General features: G+C 45.9%; 1 protein-coding gene across 3 annotated transcripts in view; it reads left to right on the top strand.

Moving 5' to 3' along the window:
• Positions 1 to 12,123, top strand: part of LGR6 (leucine rich repeat containing G protein-coupled receptor 6) — a 156,966-nt gene that overhangs the window by 95,055 nt on the left and 49,788 nt on the right. For 2 of the 3 annotated variants that reach the window (XM_054087773.1, XM_009560608.2), the window contains one exon: positions 5,009 to 5,224. The exons of the other annotated variant lie outside the window; for it this stretch is intronic. In XM_054087773.1, coding sequence (XP_053943748.1) covers positions 5,009 to 5,224 — 216 coding nt within the window. The remainder of the gene's footprint in view (positions 1 to 5,008; positions 5,225 to 12,123) is intronic. 3 annotated transcript variants of the gene reach the window in all.

Here is a 12,123-nt window from a genome sequence, read left to right as displayed (position 1 = left end):
ATGCAGTGCAAGGTGCCCCTGCCCACGGCAGGAGTTTGGAACTGGATGATTTTTAAGGTCTTTTCCAACCCAGACTATTCTGTAATTCTATGATTGATTCCCTTTTCCCTCCTCACACAGGTTCCTTTGGCTTCCCAGAGCTGCCACCAGCTGCAACAGCTGCAAAGGTACCAGCTGGTGTGGCTGAGACATATTTGCATTTGGTGCTGACCTGCTTCTCTCACTGTGGCTCAGCACAGACGTTAACATTTTTTTTACTTATTTCTGCATTGGCCCAGAAGAAAACAAAACTGTTGGTTTGCTCAAAACAAAAAAATATAGCAGAGAGAGGATCGATGTCACAGTTCACAGAGAATCTGGGTGAGGCTCTTAGTCATATGGCTTAGTCTTGGGTCATCCTTCAGGGAGCAGGGAGTTGGACTCAATGAACCTTATGGGTCTATTCCAACTCGAGATATCCTATGATGCTGTCTGCTCAGAGAACAAAGATGACCAAGGCAATGCCTCAGATCTAAAGCTAAGGGATTTTTTACATTCTTACCAGGGAGCTCCCTCTCTCTTCCTCCCTAAAGCCCCTAAAACAGAAATTTGAGTAAAATTAGAGGTGATTCCAGACACTTTTAGGACTTTGGGCTAAGTGTGATATTGAAGTCATATAGATGCCCCATAACTGTCGGTAGTAGGTGCAGATCTAAAGCCAGAAGCTGAGACTTTCAGGCAGCTGATGGTTTCACGGGCTATTGTTCTTGAATGTCCCACTTAAAAATCAGCTTTTTACATGCAGTGGATAGGACAATGCTCTACAATGCCTTGTTTGAGCTGTGAAGTCACTTGAAAATCTTGTCCGTGCAGACATCTGGAGACCACTCTGTGTCTCATCTGCCCTCCAGACCCACAGAACTGATCAACAGCAATGGTGAGATGAAGCCCACTTCTAAGACATCCAGCAGCTCTGTGAAAGAGACATTTGCCCTGTAAGGGTTAATGCTTGCAAGGAAAACCGACTGAGTGATCTGGTGAAACAAAGATTAAAACACCTCTGTAGAAGGTGAGGAGCCAGCCCCAGCCTGCATTGTCCCATTTACCCACTAATCGGCCCAATTATCTTAGGTATAAATCATAACACAAAACAGTAACGGAGCCAGAGTCACACACTGAAGAAAGGAGAGAACTGTTGGGTTGGTTTTTGTTTAGTATAATTGATATAATTACTAGCAACTCTGTGCCAAGAACTTCAGCTTTTCTGCTTCCAGAAGAGAGTGGAGAGCTGTCTGAAAGCCATAGCAATTAGCAATACCCGCATGCATGGCTTTTATTAGAAAGAATGCACCTCTATTCCAGAAAAAGCCAGCAACTCCCTGAGGAGCAATTCAACAACCCAGAGACCTTTTAGTACCAGGAACGCAGCTGTCACTTAGTCCATGCTCCCCGTTCCCTTGCCAGTGCTGCGAAAGCACATAAGGAGCCCTGCCAATCATGCTGTGTAGGAAATACCTTCACCTGGACATTTTCTTGGTCCTTTTCTCAGCTTCACTAGCTCCAGATAGGTGCATCACTAGCTCCAGATAGGTGCATCACTAGCTCCAGATAGGTGCATCTTGCTGTCCCACAGTCCAAGCAGGCTGCTGTTTCTGAGATCGCTCAGGCTTTTGTCCAGCTCATTGCAACCAGCAGAATGCCTCCTGTTTCTACCACCATGGAATCTGGCTGGGGTCTGTTCACACTCTGGAGCAGATTAAGGCAGCAATTACATGGCTGGAGCTCACTAACATGCCCTGAGCACTCTGTTCTCCAAGCAGCCCCTGCAGAGTTGGAGAGACAGAAGACTTGAGGTTCATGTTAGTCTTGCTGGCGTGACCTCTCATTGATGGCAGGGTGTGGAGACATGGCAAACTGCAGCACGTCCAAAGCTAGTGGCCATCCAGAAGCATTAACTAACTCCTCAGATGAACTTCAGTCGTTGTCTCTGTACTAACCATAGGCATCCACAAAGACAGGAAGGTGTCCAAGTACCTCAAAAAAATCCACCAAGGACCCTTGCTACCTTACTTGCAAATCCTCTTGTACCAATGTAAAAAAAAGTGCCTTTCCTGGCCATATGCTAAACATCCATGGAGCAAATCTGGATGCATTAGTCACTTCCCCAAACATGGAGTGCTGTCACACTGAAGACACACTGTGAACTCCGTGGTAGCTCACATATGAGACTTCACCCAGTTGTTTCTGACCAAAGCAGGACGTAAAGCTAGACAGTCATGGTGCCACCTCGCTCCCTTGCCGTGAACCATCCCTGTCTTGGACCTCTTGGTCTGGCGCAGCAGCCCCTGGCTCTGCTTTAGCACCTCCATTTCTGAAACCTTAATTTGGTTTTGAAAAATGATGAACGTTCTCAGCGGACGTTTTTATTGTCTGTTCTTTAATTAATTAAACTCGAAACAGAACATTCATTTTAAAATGATGTTGAGCAAACATATAGAGATTTGAGTGAAAGAACATCTCCCAGAAGAGTAAAAGGGCTGCTTTTTTTTTTTTTTTTTTGAGAAACAGATTAAATGACAAAAACCAACAGAATGCTTATGCTAAAGAAGGAATGGAAAAATTAAGCAAAAATTAACATTTCCCACACAAGTTTCAATTTTGATCACAAAGTTCTTGTTTGCCTCAGAACATCTTTATGAAAAATTTCAAATGGAGTCTTTCATCTTAGAATCACAGAATCACTGAGGTTGGAAAAGACGTCTCAGCTCATCCAGTCTAACCGTCAACTCAATCTCACCATGCTCACTAAACCATGCCCCAAAGTGTCAAGGTCACATGTTTTTTTAACCCCCTCCATGGATGGAGACTCCACCACTGCCCTGGGCAGCCTCTGCCAGGACTTCACCACTCTGTCAGTAGCGGTTCTTTTCCTAATATCCAACCTAAACCTCCCTGGTTCAACTTGAGGCCATTTCTTCTTGTCCTCTCACTCATCCTGAGTTGCTGCAGGGTTTGCTCTTCTGCTCTTTATTCTCCTCAGGAAGATGAATGATGTTGTGCTGTGATTTATTTGTAGTCCTGAACATAGGAGGTAAACTCAGGCAGAACTTGCAACGTGGCCACCATCTTCAAGAGGAAAACAGACACTGTCTTGTGTTAGCCCTCTGAGCAAAGATGCAAATCTTGTAGCAACTGCCCTGAGCTTTGAGCGTGACGTGCTTTTGATATCCACAGAGCCATCAGTAGAACTGGCTGACACGCTCTCAGCTGAACAGCCATGCACCAGAAAATGCCGCTTTGCAGCAACACAAGTGTATTGAAGCTGGGAAAAGCACATTAATGCGGCAAGATGGAAGTAATAAAACAGTTATTTAATCCACCTTGGGGTATCATTTCAGTTTGAATGCTGTTGTCTCAAGAGTTGTACATTGGACAGTTGTCCAAGGGAGATCTCTGTAAGACTTGCCTGCACTTCTCAATCAGGTACAACTCCTCAGCTTTGCCCATCCAAGTCAGACCAGCCAGTGAAGGAAATGCTTTTCTCTGTGACATAGGAAAAGATCTGTTCCCCAGGATCATCTGAGCATTTTACCCAGGAAATACCATCCCTGCCCCACCACAGAGCCCACAGCTCCCACCTGGGGTCTGCCCTGCTCTGTGCATGTGGTGGGGCATTTGATCTCCTCCTGCAGACTAGAATTTTATTGCAGGCTGCTGGGAAGCGGTCTGTGAACAGGGAAATGTTGCCTGGGTCTGAGGCTGGGAGGGAATGGTGTTGGGGGGTCTGCTCCAAGTGTCCGATTTTCATCAAAATTATTAGTTTATGTAGTCAAAACCACTAATATCCATACCACATTCCTTTATGGAGGATCCTTGGTTTAAGAGCTGGGCCATGACAGTTTTATTAACTTCCTGCTCTCACACTTTGATGAGAGACAAGTGCTTTCTCTTTGCAGTTTGAATTTAGAGATCATTCCTTTAGATATCTTGGAAAAATAAAATAAGCTCTGTTGGCCATGGCGGGAAATCAGAATTTTCTTTCTCCTTGTTATAATTGGTTCCTGGTATTTCATCCAAATTTGAATTTCTTCCTTCTTTTATTTTGATTTGGGAATCTACAGATAACATTGTATCCTGCTTACTGTTGTTGAAAAAAAAGAGATCTTTCAGAGAGATTATTCCCAAACCTAGTTTTTTAGGTTTTTTCTCATGACAAGCTTAAGATGTTTTGGCTTCCCAATCTATTTTGTAACAAAATGAGTCTTAAAAATTAAAATTTCTCACCAAATTAAACCTTAAATAAAACCTCCTTACAGTTTCCATGGTGATTAAACAAAAAAAAAGACAATTGGTAAATCAAGGGGAAAGAAAGGCCTGAACATGTGTGATATAGAGAGCACAGGCTTAATTCTTGTGCCATGACATACGGTCTGACTCACGGTAGTTTTGCGGGTAGCTCTGGCTGTTTGGATCAAATGCAGGACCCCAAGCAGGGCTTCCACTTGTTTCGCATTTCCAGACAAATCCTTTTCGTCTGGAAAGGGGCTTTGGCCATCCTGCACATGGTACTGCAGTGGGTCCGAGCAGGCTGCGGGTACCCCAAGCAGGGCTGTGCCCCCCGCAGATTGGCGCAGGCAGATCCGCAGGGAGCCTGGCCCCAGGTGATGCAGCTTTGATGCTCATTTTTAAGGGGGATGCCTGTAAGCCACAGCGGGACAGCGTCTGTCTGGTGGGTCTGTTTGAAAGGACTTAGCCCAACCACTTTGTTTTAGAAGCTGCCTTCAGCTGGCAGCACTAAATGGCCATCGGCAAGGGATCGTCCTTGGTGGTCAAACATTTCCAAGCACAGGCAGGAGCCATGCACTGAGACCACCTTATGCTAATTGTTATTTACAGCCTGATCCAATCTCCCTGGCCATCAATACATCCCGCCTCAGCATCAAAACTCCCTTTGCCTAATATTGTGGGCACATAAAGCAATGCTGGATCCATCTCTCACTTCTCCCCGCCCTGTTTCTTTCCCACTCAGACGCTTGGATGCAAACCTTATCTCTGTGGTGCCCGAGAAGAGCTTTGAGGGACTGCTCTCCTTACGTCACCTGTGGCTGGATGATAATGCCCTGACGGAGATCCCTGTTCAAGCCCTGAACCACCTGCCAGCGCTGCAAGCCATGACCCTGGCTCTCAACCAGATCTGGCACATCCCTGATTACGCCTTCCAGAACCTCAGCAGCCTCGTGGTGCTGTAAGCCTTCTCCACTTGTTACACCCCTTCATCCTCTGGCTGGGACAAGGTGCTGACCATGCCTGGCAAACGGGGTCCTCCTCCCATGGGAAGACCTGCCAGCTGCTCCCCAGGAGCAGCTTTTTGCTGCAGGGGTGGCAGACAGAGGTTTTATTCACGAGTGCCGAGGACTTCCCTACCGTTTGATATGAAATGCCGAAATTGCCTCTTTTATTTCATATTTTCCTTGCTTTTCATTGAAGATCCAAAAAGCTCCTCGAAATCATTTAAAAAGAAATGCTTTGTGGTTTTAAAAAATATCAGTATCCAGAAACAAAAAAGCAGATTTATTTCCCGTGAAGAGTCAAGCAACAAAAAGCTTCTCATTTCTATTTCTCTCTCCAATTGGTATGTTAAAATGACAGGAAAAAATAAAATTGCAACAACTTGCAGTCAGGTCAAAAAGTATTGTTTTTTCTTGGAAAATTCTTGGAAATTTTTTGACCAAATACGACTTTGAACAAAAGATTGCACCTCAGCACCTTGTCCAAGCCTGTGCATGCTGATTTGCATGACTGTGACATCTGCGAGCTGACTGTTCTTTGTGGTGGGCACAGCCTCGTGGTGTATGTTGTTGTCCAGTTTGCGTTATAAACTTTCTATATGATAGCAGGCAGAGTGACAGAATCACAGAACAGAAACATAGAATGGTTTGGGTCAGAAGGGACCTTAAAGATCATCCAGTTCCACCCCCTGTCATGGACAGGGACACCTCGCACAGACCCAGGTGTTCGAGGCACCGTCCAGCCTGGCCTTGAACATCTCCAGGGACGGGAAGACACAACTTCCCTGGGAATGCAGTGTCGCTGTTTCAGAGTGGCAACCTCTATGCCTAATATTTGTCCACTCCAGCTGCTGCCAAGGTTGGGGGTCGCAGGCAGCCCTCCCAGAGGTTCTCTACAGCGATTCCTACTGTTGCAGCGAATGATGCTGCTCTCAGAAGATACCTGGTCCGGAAGGGAAGCGTTTACCCCATGGACAGGGAGACATCAGAACACTCTGCAGCTTGTAATCAGCAAACTGGTCTCTTTGCAGTTACATCAGTAGGTGCATCCTTTCTATCAAGAGGCTTGTGTATTGTCCAGCTTTTAAACAGAATTTTATACATGCAAAGTCATTAGTTTTTCAGTGTTGATTGATTCACAGTTGCCCACTGCCTGGGAGGCCAACCGTGTCCCAGGCTGCATCAAAAGCAGCGTGGCCAGCAGGTCGAGGGAGGGGATTCTGCCCCTCTGCTCCCTCTGGTAAGACCTCGTCTGGACTCCTGTGTCCAGCTCTGGAATTCTCAACAAAAGAAGGAGATGAAACTGTTGGAGCGAACCCAGAGGAGGCCACAAAGACAATCAGAGGGCTGGAGAACTTCTGCTATGAGGACAGGCTGAGAGAGTTGGTGTTATTCAGCCTAGAGAAGAGAAGGCTGCAAGGAGACCTTAGAGCAGCTTCCAGTACAGAAAAGGGCTCCCAGAAAGCTGGGAAGAGACTTTTTAGAAGGGCATAGAGTGATGGGATGAGGGGGAATGACTTTAAATGGGAAGGGGCAAGATTTAGATTAGAAGCTAGGAAGAAATTCTTCGCAATGAGGGTGGTGAAGCCCTGGCCCAGGTTGCCCAGAGCAGTGGTGGCTGCCCCATCCCTGGAGGTGTTCAAGGCCAGGTTGGATGGGGCTTGGAGCCCCTGATCCAGTGGGAGGTGTCCCTGCCCATGGCAGGGGGTGGGACTGGATGGGCTTTGAGGTCCCTTCCAACCCAAACCATTCTATGATTCTATAATCAGTAAGTTCAGGTGTGATTTCCAGCTGCTTCAGAACTCCTGAATGTACATGAAATGCTACCTTTTAATTTGATTGCATGTATTTATACCAGGATATTAAGTAACCTTGGCATGCGGTGCCTTAGTGAAAGTTTAGCAATTATTTTGCTTTCAAAATTTAAAGTGTTTACTGAAGCTAGCTAGCATAGAAAGGGCTTGGACAAAGCACAGTCCAGAGTTTTATTAAGCATCAACTTCAGCTGTTTAAACAAAGCATAAAGGCTTATTTAGGAGAAATGCTAAAAGCAACTTGAGAAATGTCAAATAAGTAGTTTTCACCCACAATAGTGCTCGTTCTACAAGGCATCCCATGACCATCGTAACACAACCACTTCATTCAGCTTCAATAGCCGGCATGAAGGAGGAGCTGACATTTGGGATTTTACTTCAGTCTCAAAAGCACGCTGCTTTCATTCTGGCTTATCCCATACTTTGAGTGAGAAGCAACTTCTTAATTAAACAGGCAAGCTCAAGAAATAAAAGTCATTGACCATTAGGTCACAAGGGAGAGAATAATGTCCCACCACAGACAATTGGAGGGGACCACGTGTGTAATCCTGCCAGACACTGTGGGACACGATGCTGAATTTCTGTGGGATTGCAAGTGTTTGGCAGAACTGGCCCCATAAATCTCTCCTGTGCTTCCATGCATACCCTTGTCAGCACGCAGCCAGTGGAAAGTCACCCAGTGTTCTTCCTGCTTTGGACTCTCCCAGACAAACTGGGAAGCGCATGCTCCCAAAAGCCAGCCCAGCTAGGCAGTAAAGTTTGGGAGGAGGCTTTTCCTACTGGGATGCAGCTGATACATCCTCTGCGAGTGCCTCAATTTGCACGTAGATTGAGAAGAGCTGGCTGCTGCCATAAAGGTCTGGAAAGTTCTAGCCTGAGAGGGATGAAAGTGAGCACCTGAAGGAGGAGAGCCAAGGGCAGATGCAGAAAAGCATGGGGGAGTCTCTTCTACACAGCCTCGTGGACGTGGCTGACCATGGCAGAGGGCAAGACCTTCCCAAGTGCAAAGATGTGCTTTTCCTCTTTGGGCCTTTGGGAGACACGTGGGTGATCATCCTGCACGGACACAAAGCACCAGCATGAGAACATGCACGCCTCAACCTGGAACCAGTGAAGGGGTTCAGTCCCTGCTAATAAAGGACACCTCCGTTGAGGAGTTCCCTGATCTTATCCCCATTGATTCCTGCTGGAGAATTCTTAACTAGGGCTGCAGGGTGATCAGCAAGCAGAGCGTCATGTATTTCTGTGAAGTCCCAGTAATTGGCATCATGCTTTCCCCAGCTTTGACAAGGCCTTCGTGTCCTGCGATGCAGGCACTGTGCAGAGGGGAGATGGCTTGTTTGATCAGTGTGGCTCATGGCAACAGGATGCTGAAGATCTTACCTCCAAGTCTGATCTATTCAGGACAAAACGTGTCTTAGCATCTACAAGCAGAAATAGTCCCGAATATTTTTCAGCTGATTCATATGAAGCAAATGGTTTTTTTTGCATAAAGCATCTTCCTTCTGCAGCATAGAAGATTTTTCATTTAGATGTGAGCATCTGAAACCCTCATGCTGCTGTGCTGACAGGCTGATAAAGTGCATGACAACAGTTCTCGTTAGTGTCCCTCATCTCCTCTGTCAGCTGAATTCAGCAGAAAGTCAACTCCCAATCCAGGAATCGCAGCACCTCTTCCTGCCCCGGTCCTGGAGGGGTCCACTAGCAGTAAAATCTCACATGGATAAATTTAGAATCACAGCAAGGAATTCTGCTGATGCTGCAGATGCATCCTTGCTGCCGCATCTCTCAGTATGACATGGCTTCTTTCATGGTGTCACAAAAGGAGCTGTGAGCAGTCTCAGCAGAGACACTGGGGTGTGGATGAGACACAGAGTCAGAGTGACCTCTCCTAAACAGCCCAGGCAGAAAGAGGTTTGCTCTGCAGCCCTGTAATGACGGACCCAGCTAGAGAAAATCTGTGGGTAGTTCTGCTTTCATCACACAGCATGGAATCTCTTAAGTCGGAGCAAATGAGGTCAAAACACAGATCCTTCTCCATTTGTATCCATAGGGAGCCTTATCTCCTGGAAACCCCACTGACTCAAACATTCTTGCAAAGTTGAACACCCCACTATCAAAATAGGCATTTGTGTCCTCACATGCAGTGAGCTCAGAGCCAGTGGGTTAACCTGGCCCATAATGAAAAAAAAGATGATCCACTCCTCTTATCTGGCCCTGAAACTCATGTGCCTGCACACAAATCTGTCAAAAGGACTTTGGGAAAGTTGTTTTCATGCTGCTCCCAGTTAGTTTTGCCTTACACCTCCTAATTCTTGTGCTGTTTCTACCTCCTCTGTGCCATCTCTGTTTGTTACTGTCTGACATACCCTTCCTTCATTGTGGTTTTCCCACACCCATCCAGCTGGCTGCTCTGCAGTCAGCAGTTGGTCTATGTACCACGCTTGTTCCTCTGCACCTTTGAGACAGAGAGACCAGAACTATAGCAGAGGCAAATAGTAACAATGAGTTTATACAATGGCATAATGCTATTCTGTAGCCCATTTTCTCTTTTCTAGTCATCCCTATAATTTTATTTCCTTTTTTGACAACTACTAAACACCAAGACATCCTTCCTGTAGATATTTAAGAGCCTGCTACTGCATATGCTCGTGTAAGAATGGTTTCCCCCACCTTACGTCACTTTATATTCATGTAACCTGAATTTCAGCTGATGTTTTATTGTCAAGGACAAGGAACTCACCTGCAAGTTCTTCCCTCCTAAGTCACCCAGCAAGACCTTCCAGCTGAATATGTTGAGATCTAAAGACAGTATATGAAGGAGATTTAGTAGAATTTCTCTTTCTTGCATTTTTATCATATGAGAACATGATGCAGCTCTCTCTAACAGCATGGTTTAGTGACTAGAGAAGACAACTTGTTTCCAAGACCCCTGGGTTCCCATTCCCATTTTAGTCCTTGTTCTGATGTCACCCTGGCCAGAACTTTCAAAAGGAATCACTGATTTTCAGCGCCCTCCCTGCCTGGGAGCAAACACCAAACTCTCATTCCTGCTTTCCACGAGAGATGAGTGCCAGGAGTTTCAGCTGGCATCTGTGGGACTCGGAGCTCCCCGGCACAACAAACGCCAGCCTGGGAGATCAGAGTGTCAGGGTGAGCCCATGCATCGCTCCTTTCACCTGTACGAGGGAATTAGCAAGTTCTTCTCTAAGAAGTTCTTGGGAACCTTGGTGTTGGTGGGGAGCGTCAGGCATGTGCAATTCATTATTAATAAGAACAATATTGCCTGGAACATCTGGGTTCCATTCCTGGGCCTTTTGATTTGCAAACGTGCCTTTTCTCTCCGAGGACCAAGCACACTGCCTTGGCAAAAGTGAATTTCCCTCTTCAATGCTTGAGGAAGAAGTGAATAGCTCTCCAAGACACCCCTGACAATGTCGTTTCTGATTGAGCTTTATTCTTCACCAGACAAGTCTCACACTGTTCCTTCACTGCTGGAAATAATCCATGGGAATTTGCATCATTTATGATTTAGGCTTGTCTGCTTCTCCATGTCCAAACTGAGGAAAAGGACAGTTTTGCCACAATAGAGCTGGAAATTCATCATGGCAATGGCTGATCCAGCGGGACAACTCATATCATGTCAGATTTGGACTTTGTTCAGATCATCAGATGTAAATTTCTGATGGAAAATATTTGCATTTGTCCTTTTTGAGAAGTAAAAATGAACTTATTAGAAATTAAAGCAGTGGAGAATCCACCACTTGTCTTTGTAGTTTGTTCCAGGGGTTAATCATCCTGGTGTTAACAAAAAAGAAAAAAGAGCTCATATTTCCCACTTGAATTTTCTTTGGCTTTGACTTCAGACATTTGTTCTCATTCTTTATTCCACTAAATCACAGAACCATTTTAGTACCCAGTTTCTAACCAGGAAGACTCCTATATGTTACGCTGCACTCACCCCCTTGATCTTAATAAGCTGAGTCTCCACCCTAGGGTTTTCCAGCAACTTGGATCATTTTTATTGTTGTTCTCTGCACCCATTCTAAGTTTTCACCATCCGGTTAACAATGTGCATACCAGAAATATATTTAGCCTTTGAGATCTAGTTTCACCGGTGCGTGATGCAGATGCAATATCATTTCCCTTCCCTTAGAGCCCACTCTCTTGTTCATGCAGATGAGCACCTTTATGGAATTGGTATCCAGCACATGAGCTCTACCTGCTTTCCCTCGTATGTCAGACACAGAATCACAGAATCACAGAATCACCAGGTTGGAAAGGACCCATTGGATCATCGAGTCCAACCATTCCTAACACTCCCTAAACCATGTCCCTAAGCACTTCATCCACCCGTTCCTTAAACACCTCCAGGGAAGGCGACTCGACCACCTCCCTGGGCAGCTGTTCCAGTGCCCGATGACTCTTACTGTGAAGAATTTTTTTCTGATATCCAACCTGAACCTCCCCTTATGGAGCTTCAGGCCATTCCCTCTTGTCCTGTCCCCTGTCACTTGGGAGAAGAGGCCAGCTCCCTCCTCTCCACAACCTCCTTTCAGGCAGTTGTAGAGAGTAATAAGGTCTCCCCTCAGCCTCCTCTTCTCCAGGCTAAATAACCCCAGCTCTCTCAGCCACTCCTCGTCAGACTTGTTCTCCAGCCCCTCACCAGCTTTGTTGCTCTTCTCTGGACACGCTCCAGAGCCTCAACATCCTTCTTGTGGTGAGGGGTCCAGAACTGAACGCAGTATTCAAGGTGCCCTGTCTCCTTAGAGGTGCCACTTCCAGACCTGGAGCTCATGGTGCTAATGCCTGTGTTGGACTGCCTTTACCTTCAGTACAAGACTGTTCTCCAGGATATTTTAGTTGACCAGAAAAATATATGGAAAAAGGATTGAAATTAAAATAAAACAAACTCTGCTGGGAGTGCAGCAGGAATGATCTGGGAAGACCTCACTTATGCTCAATTTGTGTTAAGAAATTGCTGGCAAGGACAGATTATCTTCCTTCTAGAAACTGCTGTGCAGTTTTTAGAGAGCTCAAAT

The sequence above is a fragment of the Cuculus canorus genome, chromosome 24 (genome assembly GCF_017976375.1).
Source record: "Cuculus canorus isolate bCucCan1 chromosome 24, bCucCan1.pri, whole genome shotgun sequence".
In the NCBI taxonomy this organism is placed as follows: Eukaryota; Metazoa; Chordata; class Aves; order Cuculiformes; family Cuculidae; genus Cuculus; species Cuculus canorus.
This window is presented reverse-complemented; position numbering and strand designations above follow the sequence as displayed.